Source organism: Salmo salar, chromosome ssa09 (assembly GCF_905237065.1).
Source record: "Salmo salar chromosome ssa09, Ssal_v3.1, whole genome shotgun sequence".
In the NCBI taxonomy this organism is placed as follows: domain Eukaryota; kingdom Metazoa; phylum Chordata; class Actinopteri; order Salmoniformes; family Salmonidae; genus Salmo; species Salmo salar.
The window spans coordinates 157624680-157645827 of record NC_059450.1 but is presented as its reverse complement, the minus strand read 5'-3'; the positions used below and the strand labels follow the sequence as shown (position 1 = coordinate 157645827).

The window sequence follows — 21148 nt, the reverse complement described above, 5'->3', positions numbered from 1 at the left end:
GCTGGTTAGAGGTCCAGAGTTTATTTTCAGGGGATAGGGTGGGGCAAGGGTAGGGTAGGGGTTAGGGATTAAGGGATAGTGTGGGGGATAGGGGCAAAGGTAGGGGTTAGGGGTTAGGGGGATGGGTTAGAGGGATGGGGTAGGGGATAGGTTAGGGGGATGGTGTAGGGGTTAGGGGGTAGGGTAGGGATTAGGGTAGGGGATGGGGGAATACTTGCTTACTTAGGTCCTTCCCAACAATGCAGAGATGTAATGATAACATGACTATATCCACAGTACTGAGTCAATATACAGGAAGTACCAGGTAATAACATGGCTATATACAGGAAGTACCAGGTAATAACATGGCTATATACAGGGAGTACCAGGTAATAACATGGCTATATACAGGGAGTACCAGGTAATAACATGGTTATATACAGGGAGTACCAGGTAATAACATGGCTATATACAGGAAGTACCAGGTAATAACATGGCTATATACAGGAAGTACCAGGTAATAACATGGCTATATACAGGGAGTACCAGGTAATAACATGGCTATATACAGGGAGTACCAGGTAATAACATGGTTATATACAGGGAGTACCAGGTAATAACATGGCTATATACAGGAAGTACCAGGTAATAACATGGCTATATACAGGAAGTACCAGGTAATAACATGGCTATATACAGGGAGTACCAGGTAATAACATGGCTATATACAGGGAGTACCAGGTAATAACATGGCTATATACAGGGAGTACCAGGTAATAACATGGCTATATACAGGGAGTACCAGGTAATAACATGGCTATATACAGGAAGTACCAGGTAATAACATGGCTATATACAGGAAGTACCAGGTAATAACATGGCTATATACAGGAAGTACCAGGTAATAACATGGCTATATACAGGAAGTACCAGGTAATAACATGGCTATATACAGGGAGTACCAGTACTGAGTGGATATACAGGAAGTACCAGGTGGTGGAGGTAGATGTGTACATGTAACCAGGGATAGAGTGGCAGATAATAAACACTAACAGCAGTGTGATGAGAAAAGTTACTGCAAAAAGGGTCAATGCAGATTTAGCTGTTTTGGTTAACTATTTAACTAACTATTTAGCAGTTCCCCTGTAGTAATATTTAATATGTGTGTATATATATATAAAACGTGACTTGTAATGAATTAAAATGTTTGTCTCCATAAAGACCATTGAAATGTACAACACAATGAGATGACTAGCAAGAATCCGTCTGAGAATTGTTTATATCGAAGGCAAATATGATTTGTATTTGACCTTCTTATTTAACCAGGCAAGTCAGTTAAGAACAAATTCTTATTTAAAATGACAGTCTAGGAACAGTGGGTTAAACTGCCTTGTTCAGGGGCAGAACGACAGATTTGTACCTTGTCAGCTCTGGGGATTCGATCTTGCAACCTTTCGGTTACTAGCCCAACGCTCTAACCACTAGGCTACCTGCTGGTTACTAGTCCAACGCTCTAACCACTAGGCTACCCTGCTGGTTACTAGTCCAACGCTCTAACCACTAGGCTACCCTGCTGGTTACTAGTCCAACGCTCTAACCACTAGGCTACCTGCTGGTTACCAGTCCAACGCTCTAACCACTAGGCTACCCTGCTGGTTACTAGTCCAATGCTCTAACCACTAGGCTACCTGCTGGTTACTAGTCCAACGCTCTAACCACTAGGCTACCTGCTGGTTACTAGTCCAACGCTCTAACCACTAGGCTACCTGCTGGTTACTAGTCCAACGCTCTAACCACTAGGCTACCTGCTGGTTACTAGTCCAACGCTCTGAGAGATGGAGGGCTCTGCCCAGGTAGAGAGAGAGATGGAGGGCTCTGCCCAGGTAGAGAGAGAGATGGAGGGCAGGTAGAGAGAGAGATGGAGGGCAGGTAGAGAGAGAGATGGAGGGCAGGTAGAGAGAGAGATGGAGAGCAGGTAGAGAGAGAGATGGAGGGCAGGTAGAGAGAGAGATGGAGGGCAGGTAGAGAGAGAGATGGAGGGCAGGTAGAGAGAGAGATGGAGGGCAGGTAGAGAGAGAGATGGAGGGCAGGTAGAGAGAGAGATGGAGGGCAGGTAGAGAGAGAGATGGAGGGCAGGTAGAGAGAGAGATGGAGGGCAGGTAGAGAGAGAGATGGAGGGCAGGTAGAGAGAGAGATGGAGGGCAGGTAGAGAGAGAGATGGAGGGCAGGTAGAGAGAGAGATGGAGGGCAGGTAGAGAGAGAGATGGAGGGCAGGTAGAGAGAGAGATGGAGGGCAGGTAGAGAGAGAGATGGAGGGCAGGTAGAGAGAGAGATGGAGGGTAGGTAGAGAGAGAGATGGAGGGCAGGTAGAGAGAGAGATGGAGGGCAGGTAGAGAGAGAGATGGAGGGCAGGTAGAGAGAGATGGAGGGCTCTGCCCAGGTAGAGAGAGATGGAGGGCAGGTAGAGAGAGAGATGGAGGGCAGGTAGAGAGAGATGGAGGGCAGGTAGAGAGAGAGATGGAGGGCAGGTAGAGAGAGAGATGGAGGGCAGGTAGAGAGAGAGATGGAGGGCAGGTAGAGAGAGAGATGGAGGGCAGGTAGAGAGAGAGATGGAGGGCAGGTAGAGAGAGAGATGGAGGGCAGGTAGAGAGAGATGGAGGGCTCTGCCCAGGTAGAGAGAGAGATGGAGGGCAGGTTGAGAGAGAGATGGAGGGCTCTGCCCAGGTAGAGAGAGAGATGAAGGGCAGGTAGAGAGAGAGATGGAGGGCAGGTAGAGAGAGAGATGGAGGGCAGGTAGAGAGAGAGATGGAGGGCAGGTAGAGAGAGAGATGGAGGCCAGGTAGAGAGAGAGAGATGGAGGGCTCTGCCCAGGTAGAGAGAGAGATGGAGGGCAGGTAGAGAGAGAGAGATGGAGGGCAGGTAGAGAGAGAGAGATGGAGGGCAGGTAGAGAGAGAGAGATGGAGGGCAGGTAGAGAGAGAGAGATGGAGGGCTCTGCCCAGGTAGAGAGAGAGATGGAGGGCAGGTAGAGAGAGAGATGGAGGGCAGGTAGAGAGAGAGATGGAGGGCTCTGCCCAGGTAGAGAGAGATGGAGGGCAGGTAGAGAGAGAGATGGAGGGCTCTGCCCAGGTAGAGAGAGATGGAGGGCAGGTAGAGAGAGATGGAGGGCTCTGACCAGGTAGAGAGAGAGATGGAGGGCAGGTAGAGAGAGAGATGGAGGGCAGGTAGAGAGAGAGATGGAGGGCAGGTAGAGAGAGAGATGGAGGGCAGGTAGAGAGAGAGATGGAGGGCAGGTAGAGAGAGAGATGGAGGGCAGGTAGAGAGAGAGATGGAGGGCAGGTAGAGAGAGAGATGGAGGGCTCTGCCCAGGTAGAGAGAGAGATGGAGGGCAGGTAGAGAGAGAGATGGAGGGCTCTGCCCAGGTAGAGAGAGAGATGGAGGGCAGGTAGAGAGAGAGGTGGAGGGCAGGTAGAGAGAGAGATGGAGGGCAGGTAGAGAGAGAGATGGAGGGCTCTGCCCAGGTAGAGAGAGATGGAGGGCAGGTAGAGAGAGAGATGGAGGGCAGGTAGAGAGAGAGATGGAGGGCAGGTAGAGAGAGAGATGGAGGGCAGGTAGAGAGAGAGATGGAGGGCAGGTAGAGAGAGAGATGGAGGGCAGGTAGAGAGAGAGATGGAGGGCAGGTAGAGAGAGAGATGGAGGGCTCTGCCCAGGTAGAGAGAGATGGAGGGCAGGTAGAGAGAGATGGAGGGCTCTGCCCGGTAGAGAGAGATGGAGGGCTCTGCCCAGGTAGAGAGAGAGATGGAGGCCAGGTAGAGAGAGAGATGGAGGCCAGGTAGAAGAGATGGAGGCCAGGTAGAGAGAGAGATGGAGGCCAGGTAGAGAGAGAGATGGAGGGCAGGTAGAGAGAGATGGAGGGCTCTGCCCAGGTAGAGAGAGAGATGGAGGGCAGGTAGAGAGAGAGATGGAGGGCAGGTAGAGAGAGAGATGGAGGGCAGGTAGAGAGAGATGGAGGGCTCTGACCAGGTAGAGAGAGAGATGGAGGGCAGGTAGAGAGAGAGATGGAGGGCAGGTAGAGAGAGAGATGGAGGGCAGGTAGAGAGAGAGATGGAGGGCTCTGCCCAGGTAGAGAGAGATGGAGGGCTCTGCCCAGGTAGAGAGAGATGGAGGGCAGGTAGAGAGAGATGGAGGGCTCTGACCAGGTAGAGAGAGAGATGGAGGGCAGGTAGAGAGAGAGATGGAGGGCAGGTAGAGAGAGAGATGGAGGCCAGGTAGAGAGAGAGATGGAGGGCAGGTAGAGAGAGAGAGATGGAGGGCTCTGCCCAGGTAGAGAGAGAGATGGAGGCCAGGTAGAGAGAGAGATGGAGGCCAGGTAGAGAGAGAGATGGAGGCCAGGTAGAGAGAGAGATGGAGGGCAGGTAGAGAGAGAGATGGAGGGCTCTGCCCAGGTAGAGAGAGAGATGGAGGCCAGGTAGAGAGAGAGATGGAGGGCAGGTAGAGAGAGAGATGGAGGGCAGGTAGAGAGAGATGGAGGGCTCTGACCAGGTAGAGAGAGAGATGGAGGGCAGGTAGAGAGAGAGATGGAGGGCAGGTAGAGAGAGATGGAGGGCAGGTAGAGAGAGATGGAGGGCTCTGACCAGGTAGAGAGAGAGATGGAGGGCAGGTAGAGAGAGAGATGGAGGGCAGGTAGAGAGAGAGATGGAGGGCAGGTAGAGAGAGATGGAGGGCAGGTAGAGAGAGAGATGGAGGGCTCTGCCCAGGTAGAGAGAGAGATGGAGGGCAGGTAGAGAGAGAGATGGAGGGCTCTGCCCAGGTAGAGAGAGATAGAGAGAGATGGAGGGCAGGTAGAGAGAGAGATGGAGGGCAGGTAGAGAGAGAGATGGAGGGCAGGTAGAGAGAGAGATGGAGGGCAGGTAGAGAGAGAGATGGAGGGCAGGTAGAGAGAGAGATGGAGGGCAGGTAGAGAGAGAGATGGAGGGCTCTGCCCAGGTAGAGAGAGATGGAGGGCTCTGCCCAGGTAGAGAGAGATGGAGGGCAGGTAGAGAGAGATGGAGGGCTCTGACCAGGTAGAGAGAGAGAGATGGAGGGCAGGTAGAGAGAGAGATGGAGGGCAGGTAGAGAGAGAGATGGAGGGCAGGTAGAGAGAGAGATGGAGGGCAGGTAGAGAGAGAGATGGAGGGCAGGTAGAGAGAGAGATGGAGGGCAGGTAGAGAGAGAGATGGAGGGCAGGTAGAGAGAGAGATGGAGGCCAGGTAGAGAGAGAGAGATGGAGGGCTCTGCCCAGGTAGAGAGAGAGATGGAGGCCAGGTAGAGAGAGAGATGGAGGCCAGGTAGAGAGAGAGAGATGGAGGGCAGGTAGAGAGAGAGATGGAGGGCAGGTAGAGAGAGAGATGGAGGGCAGGTAGAGAGAGAGATGGAGGGCTCTGCCCAGGTAGAGAGAGAGATGGAGGGCTCTGCCCAGGTAGAGAGAGAGATGGAGGCCAGGTAGAGAGAGAGATGGAGGGCAGGTAGAGAGAGAGATGGAGGGCAGGTAGAGAGAGATGGAGGGCTCTGACCAGGTAGAGAGAGAGATGGAGGGCAGGTAGAGAGAGAGATGGAGGGCAGGTAGAGAGAGAGATGGAGGGCAGGTAGAGAGAGAGATGGAGGGCAGGTAGAGAGAGAGATGGAGGGCAGGTAGAGAGAGATGGAGGGCTCTGACCAGGTAGAGAGAGAGATGGAGGGCAGGTAGAGAGAGAGATGGAGGGCAGGTAGAGAGAGAGATGGAGGGCAGGTAGAGAGAGATGGAGGGCAGGTAGAGAGAGAGATGGAGGGCTCTGCCCAGGTAGAGAGAGAGATGGAGGGCAGGTAGAGAGAGAGATGGAGGGCAGGTAGAGAGAGAGATGGAGGGCAGGTAGAGAGAGATGGAGGGCAGGTAGAGAGAGAGATGGAGGGCTCTGACCAGGTAGAGAGAGAGATGGAGGGCAGGTAGAGAGAGAGATGGAGGGCAGGTAGAGAGAGAGAGAGATGGAGGGCTCTGCCCAGGTAGAGAGAGAGATGGAGGGCAGGTAGAGAGAGAGATGGAGGGCTCTGCCCAGGTAGAGAGAGATGACCGTTCTTGCTGTTGCTGCCCCATGATTTTTTTTCCACAAGTCCTGACTCTCTTGCCCAACCTATTTTTCTGTGCAACCTTGATATTCTCAAACCAGCAGGTCAAGCAGTAGCACAGAATACTCTCAATTAATTATTTATAAATGAGAAACATGATGGCTAGATCAACATTAAAAACAAAGTGCAGTTTCCATAGAAAATAGTCTCTGTTGGCCTTTTCTTAAAAATAGCATCAGTACACTGAACCCAGGACCGCTTGTTGTCAATGACTAAGCCCAAGGTATTTGTACTCCTCCACTATGTCAATTCGGCTCACCTTTTATCAGTGATGTTGTGTGCATCCGTCAAACTTCAGCTCCTTTGTGTTTTTTGATGTATTTAATATTAGATGGGATGACTCACACCAGTCGGGTCCGTACTCCGTCTCATCCCCTTCGAGAAGACTGACCCCAAAGCAAAGTGTCGTCAGCATATTTGATCAGGTGGTACCCTGGGAACCCAGCTCTGGCAGCTGTCTGGTGATAGAACACTGCCCTGTGGGGTTCCACCTGATATAGTACTGGTGATAGAACACTGCCCTGTGGGGTTCCACCTGATATAGTACTGGTGATAGAACACTGCCCTGTGGGGTTCCACCTGATATAGTACGTATAGTACTGGTGATAGAACACTGCCCTGTGGGGTTCCACCTGATATAGTACTGGTGATAGAACTCTGCCCTGTGGGGTTCCACCTGATATAGTACTGGTGATAGAACACTGCCCTGTGGGGTTCCACCTGATATAGTACTGGTGATAGAACACTGCCCTGTGGGGTTCCACCTGATATAGTACGTATAGTACTGGTGATAGAACACTGCCCTGTGGGGTTCCACCTGATATAGTACTGGTGATAGAACTCTGCCCTGTGGGGTTCCACCTGATATAGTACTTGTGATAGAACACTGCCCTGTGGGGTTCCACCTGATATAGTACTGGTGATAGAACACTGCCCTGTGGGGTTCCACCTGATATAGTACTGGTGATAGAACACTGCCCTGTGGGGTTCCACCTGATACAGTACGTATAGTACTGGTGATAGAACACTGCCCTGTGGGGTTCCACCTGATATAGTACTGGTGATAGAACTCTGCCCTGTGGGGTTCCACCTGATATAGTACTGGTGATAGAACACTGCCCTGTGGGGTTCCACCTGATATAGTACTGGTGATAGAACACTGCCCTGTGGGGTTCCACCTGATATAGTACGTATAGTACTGGTGATAGAACACTGCCCTGTGGGGTTCCACCTGATATAGTACTGGTGATAGAACTCTGCCCTGTGGGGTTCCACCTAATATAGTACTGGTGATAGAACACTGCCCTGTGGGGTTCCACCTGATATAGTACTGGTGATAGAACACTGCCCTGTGGGGTTCCACCTGATATAGTACTGGTGATAGAACACTGCCCTGTGGGGTTCCACCTGATATAGAACATATAGTACTGGTGATAGAACACTGCCCTGTGGGGTTCCACCTGATATAGTACTGGTGATAGAACACGGCCCTGTGGGGTTCCACCTGATATAGTACGTATAGTACTGGTGATAGAACACTGCCCTGTGGGGTTCCACCTGATATAGTACATATAGTACTGGTGATAGAACACTGCCCTGTGGGGTTCCACCTGATATAGTACTGGTGATAGAACACTGCCCTGTGGTGTTCCACCTGATATAGTACTGGTGATAGAACACTGCCCTGTGGGGTTCCACCTGATATAGTACTGGTGATAGAACACTGCCCTGTGGGGTTCCACCTGATATAGTACTGGTGATAGAACACTGCCCTGTGGGGTTCCACCTGATATAGAACGTATAGTACTGGTGATAGAACACTGCCCTGTGGGGTTCCACCTGATATAGTACTGGTGATAGAACACGGCCCTGTGGGGTTCCACCTGATATAGTACGTATAGTACTGGTGATAGAACTCTGCCCTGTGGGGTTCCACCTGATATAGTACATATAGTACTGGTGATAGAACACTGCCCTGTGGGGTTCCACCTGATATAGTACTGGTGATAGAACACTGCCCTGTGGGGTTCCACCTGATATAGTACGTATAGTACTGGTGATAGAACACTGCCCTGTGGGGTTCCACCTGATATAGTACTAGTGATAGAACACTGCCCTGTGGGGTTCCACCTGATATAGTACTGGTGATAGAACACTGCCCTGTGGGGTTCCACCTGATATAGTACTGGTGATAGAACACTGCCCTGTGGGGTTCCACCTGATATAGTACTGGTGATAGAACACTGCCCTGTGGTGTTCCACCTGATATAGTACTGGTGATAGAACACTGCCCTGTGGGGTTCCACCTGATATAGTACTGGTGATAGAACACTGCCCTGTGGGGTTCCACCTGATATAGTACTGGTGATAGAACACTGCCCTGTGGGGTTCCACCTGATATAGAACGTATAGTACTGGTGATAGAACACTGCCCTGTGGGGTTCCACCTGATATAGTACTGGTGATAGAACACGGCCCTGTGGGGTTCCACCTGATATAGTACGTATAGTACTGGTGATAGAACACTGCCCTGTGGGGTTCCACCTGATATAGTACTGGTGATAGAACACTGCCCTGTGGGGTTCCACCTGATATAGTACGTATAGTACTGGTGATAGAACACTGCCCTGTGGGGTTCCACCTGATATAGTACTGGTGATAGAACACTGCCCTGTGGGGTTCCACCTGATATAGTACTGGTGATAGAACACTGCCCTGTGGGGTTCCACCTGATATAGTACTGGTGAAAGAACACTGCCCTGTGGGGTTCCACCTGATATAGTACTGGTGATAGAACACTGCCCTGTGGGGTTCCACCTGATATAGTACTGGTGATAGAACACTGCCCTGTGGGGTTCCACCTGATATAGTACTGGTGATAGAACACGGCCCTGTGGGGTTCCACCTGATATAGTACGTATAGTACTGGTGATAGAACTCTGCCCTGTGGGGTTCCACCTGATATAGTACATATAGTACTGGTGATAGAACACTGCCCTGTGGGGTTCCACCTGATATAGTACTGGTGATAGAACACTGCCCTGTGGGGTTCCACCTGATATAGTACGTATAGTACTGGTGATAGAACACTGCCCTGTGGGGTTCCACCTGATATAGTACTAGTGATAGAACACTGCCCTGTGGGGTTCCACCTGATATAGTACTGGTGATAGAACACTGCCCTGTGGGGTTCCACCTGATATAGTACTGGTGATAGAACACTGCCCTGTGGGGTTCCACCTGATATAGTACTGGTGATAGAACACTGCCCTGTGGGGTTCCACCTGATATAGTACTGGTGATAGAACACTGCTCTGTGGGGTTCCACCTGATATAGTACTGGTGATAGAACACTGCCCTGTGGGGTTCCTACTGAAGCAGTGACCACCTCAGAGAGTGTGTTGCCAACTCTTACCTGCTGAGACCTATCAGTTAGGAAGTTATCGATCCACGTGATAAACATCAAGTCCCAAGTCTCCTCTGTCTGTCCGCGAGGACCAAAACGAGATTGATTGTGTTAAATGCCGAGGAGAAATCTGCAAACGTGATACGCACATGTGTTTTTTATTTATTTTTACCGCCCTCCAAATGCATGTACAGCAGATGTAAGAGTGAAAAGATGGCGGCATATGTTCCTCTCGCTGACCCGGCATGCAGATTTTGGAGGAGGTCAACAAAGTGACAGGTGTTGGTGAATGTCTTGATGATTAAAAAAAAATAAAAATCTTCCTCCCCCAAGAGATTTTTAATCAAGAGCGAGATCAGAGATTACAGGTCCTGTAATCATTTAATGCAGATGGAGGAGAGGTTTTATTTGGGGACGGGTACAACAATAGATTTCTTTCCATAAAGATGGAATTTGTAATGTATCCAGGGACTGCTGAAAGAGAAGACACCGCTCAGCTGAGTGGAACAGTGTTTTCAATACACAACCACTTACGTCTTCAGACCCCCGGGGCTCTTTCGCGCTCCAGTGCTTTTGAACACTCGTTGTACGACTTTCTCATCGTTGACGAGCGCGCTCTTGGTTGCCATGACAGCCTCCTCCAGACAGGCCAGGGGAGCGGGCGGGGGGGGGGGGCGACCCCTGTTTCAAAGCGGGTGAAGAAGTGTACAGAAGATGCAAGTTACCGCAGAGAGAATACATCTGTATAGATAGCATCAGAGTTGTCCCTGTACAAAGATACGTTAAGTTATATTACTCTATCACTCATTCAACAGTCGGTCCTCTGGATACTGTAACAGAGAGATAGTCGGTCCTCTGGATACTGTAACAGAGAGGGAGAGAGAGTCAGTCCTCTGGATACTGTAACAGAGAGGGAGAGATAGTCGGTCCTCTGGATACTGTAACAGAGAGGGAGAGATAGTCGGTCCTCTGGATACTGTAACAGAGAGGGAGAGATAGTCGGTCCTCTGGATACTGTAACAGAGAGGGAGAGATAGTCGGTCCTCTGGATACTGTAACAGAGAGAGAGAGAGAGAGATAGTCAGTCCTCTGGATACTGTAACAGAGAGAGGGAGAGATAGTCGGTCCTCTGGATACTGTAACAGAGAGGGAGAGATAGTCGGTCCTCTGGATACTGTAACAGAGAGGGAGAGATAGTCGGTCCTCTGGATACTGTAACAGAGAGGGAGAGATAGTCGGTCCTCTGGATACTGTAACAGAGAGGGAGAGATAGTCGGTCCTCTGGATACTGTAACAGAGAGGGAGAGATAGTCGGTCCTCTGGATACTGTAACAGAGAGGGAGAGATAGTCGGTCCTCTGGATACTGTAACAGAGAGGGAGAGATAGTCAGTCCTCTGGATACTGTAACAGAGAGGGAGAGATAGTCAGTCCTCTGGATACTGTAACAGAGAGGGAGAGATAGTCAGTCCTCTGGATACTGTAACAGAGAGAGAGAGAGAGAGAGAGAGTCAGTCCTCTGGATACTGTAACAGAGAGAGAGAGAGAGAGATAGTCAGTCCTCTGGATACTGTAACAGAGAGAGAGAGAGAGAGATAGTCAGTCCTCTGGATACTGTAACAGAGAGGGAGAGATAGTCGGTCCTCTGGATACTGTAACAGAGAGGGAGAGATAGTCGGTCCTCTGGATACTGTAACAGAGAGTGAGAGATAGTCGGTCCTCTGGATACTGTAACAGAGAGGGAGAGATAGTCGGTCCTCTGGATACTGTAACAGAGAGAGAGAGATAGTCGGTCCTCTGGATACTGTAACAGAGAGGGAGAGATAGTCGGTCCTCTGGATACTGTAACAGAGAGGGAGAGATAGTCGGTCCTCTGGATACTGTAACAGAGAGGGAGAGATAGTCGGTCCTCTGGATACTGTAACAGAGAGTGAGAGATAGTCGGTCCTCTGGATACTGTAACAGAGAGGGAGAGATAGTCGGTCCTCTGGATACTGTAACAGAGAGAGAGAGAATAGTCGGTCCTCTGGATACTGTAACAGAGAGGGAGAGATAGTCGGTCCTCTGGATACTGTAACAGAGAGGGAGAGATAGTCGGTCCTCTGGATACTGTAACAGAGAGGGAGAGATAGTCGGTCCTCTGGATACTGTAACAGAGAGAGAGGGAGAGATAGTCGGTCCTCTGGATACTGTAACAGAGAGAGAGGGAGAGATAGTCGGTCCTCTGGATACTGTAACAGAGAGGGAGAGATAGTCAGTCCTCTGGATACTGTAACAGAGAGGGAGAGAGAGATAGTCAGTCCTCTGGATACTGTAACAGAGAGAGAGAGAGAGATAGTCAGTCCTCTGGATACTGTAACAGAGAGGGAGAGATAGTCAGTCCTCTGGATACTGTAACAGAGAGGGAGAGAGAGATAGTCAGTCCTCTGGATACTGTAACAGAGAGGGAGAGATAGTCAGTCCTCTGGATACTGTAACAGAGAGGGAGAGATAGTCAGTCAGTCCTCTGGATACTGTAACAGAGAGGGAGAGATAGTCAGTCCTCTGGATACTGTAACAGAGAGAGAGAGAGAGATAGTCAGTCCTCTGGATACTGTAACAGAGAGAGGGAGAGATAGTCAGTCCTCTGGATACTGTAACAGAGAGAGGGAGAGATAGTCAGTCCTCTGGATACTGTAACAGAGAGGGAGAGATAGTCGGTCCTCTGGATACTGTAACAGAGAGGGAGAGATAGTCGGTCCTCTGGATACTGTAACAGAGAGTGAGAGATAGTCGGTCCTCTGGATACTGTAACAGAGAGGGAGAGATAGTCGGTCCTCTGGATACTGTAACAGAGAGAGAGAGATAGTCGGTCCTCTGGATACTGTAACAGAGAGGGAGAGATAGTCGGTCCTCTGGATACTGTAACAGAGAGGGAGAGATAGTCAGTCCTCTGGATACTGTAACAGAGAGGGAGAGAGATAGTCAGTCCTCTGGATACTGTAACAGAGAGGGAGAGAGAGATAGTCAGTCCTCTGGATACTGTAACAGAGAGAGAGAGAGAGAGAGATAGTCAGTCCTCTGGATACTGTAACAGAGAGAGAGAGAGAGAGATAGTCAGTCCTCTGGATACTGTAACAGAGAGGGAGAGATAGTCAGTCCTCTGGATACTGTAACAGAGAGAGAGGGAGAGATAGTCGGTCCTCTGGATACTGTAACAGAGAGGGAGAGATAGTCAGTCCTCTGGATACTGTAACAGAGAGGGAGAGATAGTCAGTCCTCTGGATACTGTAACAGAGAGAGAGAGAGAGATAGTCAGTCCTCTGGATACTGTAACAGAGAGAGAGAGAGAGATAGTCAGTCCTCTGGATACTGTAACAGAGAGAGAGAGAGAGATAGTCAGTCCTCTGGATACTGTAACAGAGAGAGAGAGAGAGATAGTCAGTCCTCTGGATACTGTAACAGAGAGAGAGAGAGAGATAGTCAGTCCTCTGGATACTGTAACAGAGAGGAGAGAGAGATAGTCAGTCCTCTGGATACTGTAACAGAGAGAGAGAGAGAGATAGTCAGTCCTCTGGATACTGTAACAGAGAGAGAGAGAGAGATAGTCAGTCCTCTGGATACTGTAACAGAGAGGGAGAGAGAGATAGTCAGTCCTCTGGATACTGTAACAGAGAGAGAGAGAGAGATAGTCAGTCCTCTGGATACTGTAACAGAGAGAGAGAGAGAGATAGTCGGTCCTCTGGATACTGTAACAGAGAGAGAGAGAGAGAGATAGTCGGTCCTCTGGATACTGTAACAGAGAGGGAGAGAGAGATAGTCAGTCCTCTGGATACTGTAACAGAGAGAGAGAGAGAGATAGTCAGTCCTCTGGATACTGTAACAGAGAGAGAGAGAGAGATAGTCAGTCCTCTGGATACTGTAACAGAGAGAGAGAGAGAGATAGTCAGTCCTCTGGATACTGTAACACAGAGAGAGAGAGAGAGATAGTCAGTCCTCTGGATACTGTAACAGAGAGATACATTTTGACCCCTCAGAGGGGGAAGGGATGACCAGTCCTTGGGAATTGTCTTTTGTTCCTGGACCATTTTGTCGTTCAACTCCACTTGACAGAGAACTCATCAATGAGGGCCAAGCCAAGGCTGGTGTCTTTGACAATGTTTAGGGCCTTCCTCTGACACCGCCTGGTATAGAGGTCCTGGATGGCAGGGAGCTTGGCCACAGTGATGTACTGGGCCGTACACACTACCCTCTGTAGCGCCTTGCGATCAAGGTGCCAAGCAGTTGCCATACCAGGCGGTGATGCAGCAAGTCAAGATGTTCTCAGTGGTGCAGCTGTAGAACGACTTGAGTATCTGATCACGCCAAATCTTTTCAGTCCCCATGGAAGGGATGGGACGTTGTCGTGCCCTCTCCACGACTGTGTTGGTGTGTGTGGACCATGATAGATCCTTAGTGATGTGGACACCGAGGAACTTGAAGCTCTGGACCCGCTCCACTACAGTCCCGACGATGTGAAGGGGGACATGCTCAACCCTCCTTTTCCTGTAGTCCACGATCAGCTCCTTTTTGTCTTGTTGACGTTGAGGGAGAGGTTGTTGTCCTGGCACCACACTGCCAGGTCTCTGACCTCCTCCCTATAGGCTGTCTCATTGTCGTCGGTGATCCGGCTTACAACATTTGTGTCGTCAGCAAACTTCATGGTGGTTTTGGTCACAAACAGGAAGTACAGGAGTAGACACGCACCCCTGAGGGGACCCGTGTCGAGTGGCAGATGTGTTGTTACCTACCCGATGAGCTTGGAGGGCACTATTGTTGTTGAACGCTGAGCTGTAATCAATTCACAGAATTCTCACGTAGGTGTGCCTCTTGTCCGGGTGGGAGAGGGCAGTGTGGAGTGAGATATAGATTGCATAATCAGTGGATCTGTTGGGGTGAGTGTCTTATCTCACTATGCTCTGTCCCCTTCAGCACTTCCAGGCCACGGTAGAGTCCCTGGAAGAGGGTTAGGGTAGGGGTTAGAGGTGAGTGTCTTATCTCACTATGCTCTGTCCCCTTCAGCACTTCCAGGCCACGGTAGAGTCCCTGGAAGAGGAGGCAGCCAGTGAAAAGCAGCAGCTGGTTGAGACCCACCTGGCTCGGGTAGAGGCCATGCTCAACGACCGGCGCCGCCTGGCACTGGAGAACTACCTAGCCGCCCTGCAGGCTGACCCACCGAGGGTAGGTTACAGACAACACAAACACTCTGACCCACCGAGGGTAGGTTACAGACAACACAAACACTCTGGTGCACATGGTCAGTCACATGGAAACCTTCATCAGTCATCCTCCATAATCCCATGTTTTATAGCTCTTATCTAATATCATGTGGTCCTCCATAATCCCTGTTCCATGTTTTATAGCTCTTATCTAATATCATGTGGTCCTCCATAATCCCTGTTCCATGTTTTATAGCTCTTATCTAATATCATGTGGTCCTCCATAATGTTCCATGTTTTATATCATATCCCTGTTCCATGTTTTATAGCTCTTATCTAATATCATGTGGTCCTCCATAATCCCTGTTCCATGTTTTATAGCTCTTATCTAATATCATGTGGTCCTCCATAATCCCTGTTCCATGTTTTATAGCTCTTATCTAATATCATGTGGTCCTCCATAATCCCTGTTCCATGTTTTATAGCTCTTATCTAATATCATGTGGTCCTCCATAATCCCTGTTCCATGTTTTATAGCTCTTATCAGGCTGCCTGGGAACATGGCACATGTCCTCACTCTCTGGATGTTTCCCAAATGGCACCCTATTCTCTGTCTCTCTCTCTCTCTCTGTCTCGCTCTCTCTGTGTGTCTCTCTCTCTCTCTCTCTCTCGCTCTGTCTGTCTCTCTATCTCTCTCGCTCTCTCTCTCTCTCTCTCTCTGTCTGTCTCTCTCTCTCTCTCTCTCTGTCTCTCTCTCTCTCTCTCTCTCTCTCTCTCTCTGTCTCTGTCCTCTAGTCTCATGTGTCATACATACACTACTGCCTATGGAAGAATCGTGAAAATTAATGTTCTAACCCCTCTCTCTCTCTCTCTCTCGCTCTCTCTCTCGCTCTCGCTCGCTCTCTCTCGCTCTCTCCCCTCCTCGCTCTCTCTCTCTCTCTCTCCACCCCAGCCCCACCGTATCCTGCAGGCTCTGAGGCGGTATGTGCGTGCGGAGAACAAGGACCGTCAGCACACCATCCGCCACTACCAACACGTACTGGCTGTGGACCCTGAGAAGGCTGCCCAGATGAAGTCCCAGGTACACACCCTGACCCCTAACCCGGAACAGGTACAGACCTTGGTGTTCTATGCCCTGTTGCCTATCACAGACAACCCCCGTCATTACTGACCAGACAGAAGTGAGCGAGACCATCATAAAGAGAATGAAATAGGGACGGGAGAGGGGCCATTATGTCATTTGTCTTTAACAACAGGACCATTCATGCTAATACATGTGAATCAGAGGAATCCAGGGATCTACAGTGAACCAGTGTTCTGTCATGAGAAGCTGATTCTAGAAGGATGTGGTGATCTACAGTGAACCAGTGTTCTGTCATGAGAAGCTGATTCTAGAAGGATGTGGTGATCTACAGTGAACCAGTGTTCTGTCATGAGAAGCTGATTCTAGAAGGATGTGGTGATCTACAGTGAACCAGTGTTCTGTCATGAGAAGCTGATTCTAGAAGGATGGAGGGATCTACAGTGAACCAGTGTTCTGTCATGAGAAGCTGATTCTAGAAGGATGTGGTGATCTACAGTGAACCAGTGTTCTGTCATGAGAAGCTGATTCTAGAAGGATGTGGTGATCTACAGTGAACCAGTGTTCTGTCATGAGAAGCTGATTCTAGAAGGATGTGGTGATCTACAGTGAACCAGTGTTCTGTCATGAGAAGCTGATTCTAGAAGGATGTGGTGATCTACAGTGAACCAGTGTTCTGTCATGAGAAGCTGATTCTAGAAGGATGTGGTGATCTACAGTGAACCAGTGTTCTGTCATGAGAAGCTGATTCTAGAAGGATGTGGTGATCTACAGTGAACCAGTGTTCTGTCATGAGAAGCTGATTCTAGAAGGATGGAGGGATCTACAGTGAACCAGTGTTCTGTCATGAGAAGCTGATTCTAGAAGGATGGAGGGATCTACAGTGAACCAGTGTTCTGTCATGAGAAGCTGATTCTAGAAGGATGGAGGGATCTACAGTGAACCAGTGTTCTGTCATGAGAAGCTGATTCTAGAAGGATGGAGGGATCTACAGTGAACCAGTGTTCTGTCATGAGAAGCTGATTCTAGAAGGATGTTGTGTTGTACAGTGAACCAGTGTTCTGTCATGAGAAGCTGATTCTAGAAGGATGTTGTGTTGTACAGTGAACCAGTGTTCTGTCATGAGAAGCTGATTCTAGAAGGATGGGGGGATCTACAGTGAACCAGTGTTCTGTCATGAGAAGCTGATTCTAGAAGGATGGAGGGATCTACAGTGAACCAGTGTTCTGTCATGAGAAGCTGATTCTAGAAGGATGGAGGGATCTACAGTGAACCAGTGTTCTGTCATGAGAAGCTGATTCTAGAAGGATGGAGGGATCTACAGTGAACCAGTGTTCTGTCATGAGAAGCTGATTCTAGAAGGATGGAGGGATCTACAGTGAACCAGTGTTCTGTCATGAGAAGCTGATTCTAGAAGGATGGAGGGATCTACAGTGAACCAGTGTTCTGTCATGAGAAGCTGATTCTAGAAGGATGGAGGGATCTACAGTGAACCAGTGTTCTGTCATGAGAAGCTGATTCTAGAAGGATGGAGGGATCTACAGTGAACCAGTGTTCTGTCATGAGAAGCTGATTCTAGAAGGATGGAGGGATCTACAGTGAACCAGTGTTCTGTCATGAGAAGCTGATTCTAGAAGGATGGAGGGATCTACAGTGAACCAGTGTTCTGTCATGAGAAGCTGATTCTAGAAGGATGGAGGGATCTACAGTGAACCAGTGTTCTGTCATGAGAAGCTGATTCTAGAAGGATGGAGGGATCTACAGTGAACCAGTGTTCTGTCATGAGAAGCTGATTCTAGAAGGATGGAGGGATCTACAGTGAACCAGTGTTCTGTCATGAGAAGCTGATTCTAGAAGGATGTTGTGATCTACAGTGAACCAGTGTTCTGTCATGAGAAGCTGATTCTAGAAGGATGGAGGGATCTACAGTGAACCAGTGTTCTGTCATGAGAAGCTGATTCTAGAAGGATGGAGGGATCTACAGTGAACCAGTGTTCTGTCATGAGAAGCTGATTCTAGAAGGATGTTGTGATCTACAGTGAACCAGTGTTCTGTCATGAGAAGCTGATTCTAGAAGGATGTTGTGATCTACAGTGAACCAGTGTTCTGTCATGAGAAGCTGATTCTAGAAGGATGTTGTGATCTACAGTGAACCAGTGTTCTGTCATGAGAAGCTGATTTCTGTAGTTCAGCTTGTCAGAGTTGTTTATTTCTCTTCTCTACATCCTGTTTATCAGCGGCTGTAAATTCTCTCTTCGGCCATCAAATCCCCCTTGACGTTCTAGCGACGTTCAGCTCTGCACGGCAGCCAAGCCAAACAGACTGAAACATTGTGAGCTTTGAAGTCTATTTTCTTGTGTAAATTTGACATGTGACTCCAAAGTACATTGTAAGAAAAGCCTTTTGTGCTTTGTGAGGGCTGGCGCTGTGGTCTGTTTTAAAGAACCGTAAGAGTTGTTGGACTGTCTGGGATTAACCCCCGGCTCTCTGTCCATTCCTACAGTGGCTCTTCCTTTTTTAAAAGTTGTGTCATAGTGCAGCACAGCGTGCAGCGTGCTCCGATGTCATAGTACTATACCGTCAGCCATTGTTGCCATTAATGCTAGTTGGGTCACCAGAGGGCATCTTTGAGAAGCTTGTTGGTGTTTGTTTACTATTCCAAATGATCCTCTAGACTTTGTGATTGCTGTACCCTATCAGAGGTCCATGTAGACCAGATGTTATGATTGCTGTACCCTATCAGAGGTCCATGTAGACTAGATGTTATGATTGCTGTACCCTATCAGAGGTCCATGTAGACCAGACGTTATGATTGCTGTTCCCTATCAGGAAGAGCATATTCCAAGGTTTTTAATTAATGAACCTAGTTTTGCCAAACAACACAAAATATTTTACAGATGGTCTGTTTCAAAATGTAATGTTTTCCTAGAATAACCTGGGGCAAATATCAGTACCCATCTGGGGGCAAATACCCTTTCTGCTGTATTCTGTTATATTGGATCCTGTTTCTATTGTAAAGGAGTGGGGAATATAAGCATGCGATCGCTGCTAAATTAACAATTTCATTTCATTGACACGGCGCAGCCATAGCCTCCACTAATATAGCGCAGGGAAATCTGAAAACATGCTATTCTGTTCTTTTGAAATAAATTGTTAGTATCATGCTTTTTTTTTATGACCTTCCTAAATAAAATATGAACGCATTTCTTTGTGATTGTGTATATTAAATGTATTTATTAGACTGGCGTCTATCGAGAGTCTATTGTCCTGCAGATAGCCCCATCGAGAGTCTATTGTCCTGCAGATAGCCCCATCGAGAGTCTATTGTCCTGCAGATAGCCCCATCGAGAGTCTATTGTCCTGCAGATCGCCCCATCGAGAGTCTATTGTCCTGCAGATAGCCCCATCGAGAGTCTATTGTCCTGCAGATAGCCCCATCGAGAGTCTATTGTCCTGCAGATAGCCCCATCGAGAGTCTATTGTCCTGCAGGATAGCCCCATCGAGAGTCGATGATCTCTCTCCCCCTCTCTCTCTCGCAGTCTCGGTTTGTCTCTTCAGCTCAGAAGGGCAGACTCACTGGTGGAGAGAAATCTCTATGTAATTGTAGAACTAGGCTGTTTGTCAAACATCAACTGGAAGGTGTGTGTGTGTGTGTGTGTGTGTGTGTGTGTGTGTGTGTGTGTGTGTGTGTGTGTGTGTGTGTGTGTGTGTGTGTGTGTGTGTGTGTGTGTGTGTGTGTGTGTTTTAGGAGCATGTTGTAAAGGCACATTATTGTCATCCGTTAGCTGTGGGACATTGCACCTCTGGACAAAGAGTAGGACCTAGATTAAATCAGATCAAACGTTATCCTACAATAGTCAACACTCAGCTGGTGTTTTGATGGTGTGACTGTCAGTGAGCGGCTGTTTTGTGTGGTCATTGTCACGAAGCCACAACTGTGTGTGTGTCCTATCTCAGGTGATGACCCACCTACGTGTGATCGAGGAGAGGATGAACCAGAGTCTGTCTCTGCTCTACAAGGTTCCCTACGTCGCCGAGGAGATCCAGGATGAGATTGGTGAGTGCTGCGCGCACACACACACACACACACACACACACACACACACACACACACACACACTGGATGACGAGATCCAGGATGATATTAGTGAGTAGTAAGGGACTGAACTGCCAAAGCTGTAGGAGTAGTAGCGGCATCGGTAGCGGTGGCATCGGTAGAGGTAGCGGTGGCATCGGTAGCGGCATCGGTAGAGGTAGCGGTGGCATCGGTAGCGGCATCGGTAGCGGCATCGGTAGCGGTAGCGGTAGCAGCATCGGCAGCGGTAGCAGCATCGGCAGCGGCAGCGGCGGCATCGGCGGCAGCGGCATCGGTGGCAGCGGCATCGGTGGCAGCGGCATCGGTGGCAGCGGCATCGGTGGCAGCGGCAGCGGTGGCAGCGGCAGCGGTGGCAGCGGCAGCGGTGGCAGCGGCATCGGTAGCGGTAGCGGCATCGGTAACAGCATCGGTAGCGGTAGCGGTAGCAGCATCGGTAGCGGTAGCAGCATCGGTAGCAGCATCGGTAGCGGCATCGGCATCGGTAGCGGCATCGGTAGCGGCATCGGCATCGGCATCGGTAGCGGTGGCAGCGGTAGCGGCATCGGTAGCGGCATCGGCATCGGTAGCGGTGGCAGCGGTAGCGGCGGTGGCAGCATCGGTAGCGGTGGCAGTGGTAGCGGCAGCGGTGGCAGCATCGGTAGCGGCGGCATCGGTAGCGGTGGCATCGGTAGCGGTAGCGGCGGCATCGGTAGCGGCGGCATCGGTAGCGGTGGCAGCGGTAGCGGTGGCAGCGGTAGCGGCAGCATCGGTAGCGGTGGCAGCGGTGGCAGCGGTAGCGGCAGCATCGGTAGCGGTGGCAGCGGTGGCAGCGGTAGCGGTGGCAGCGGTAGCAGCGGTAGCGGCAGCATCGGTAGCGGCGGCATCGGTAGCGGCGGCAGCGGTAGCGGCGGCAGCGGTAGCGGCAGCATCGGTAGCGGTGGCAGCGGTGGCAGCGGTAGCGGCGGCGGTGGCATCGGTAGCGGCATCGGTAACGGCATCGGTAGCGGCATCGGTAGCGGCGGTAGCGGTGGCAGTAGTAGCATTGAGTTAAAAACAGTAATTCTGCTCATAGATGATTCATGTATGAACTACACATTGACACATCCAGCCCAAAGAGAGACGTTTGAAAACACTTTTCACCCAAGTTCTGGAACAACGTCTCAGAGTAATGTATCTCAGAGTAATGTTGTCCCGTATTGACCAGACTGTAGTTTTAACTTGCTTATATAATAGTGGAAGTTTCTGTCCGGTTGAAAAGAGTTTACCGCTGTTCGAAAGGTTTTTTTGGGAG

General features: G+C 49.7%; 1 protein-coding gene across 15 annotated transcripts in view; it reads left to right on the top strand.

Moving 5' to 3' along the window:
* Positions 1–21148, top strand: part of aplp2 (amyloid beta (A4) precursor-like protein 2) — a 140290-nt gene that overhangs the window by 89027 nt on the left and 30115 nt on the right. For 9 of the 15 annotated variants that reach the window (XM_045724929.1, XM_045724927.1, XM_045724915.1 and 6 more), the window contains 3 exons: positions 14564–14722; positions 15653–15811; positions 19740–19839. In XM_045724929.1, the coding sequence (XP_045580885.1) occupies positions 14564–14722; positions 15653–15811; positions 19740–19839 (418 nt within the window). The remainder of the gene's footprint in view (positions 1–14563; positions 14723–15652; positions 15812–19739; positions 19840–21148) is intronic. The other 6 variants (XM_045724926.1, XM_045724923.1, XM_045724918.1 and 3 more) reach the window with 1 other exon arrangement.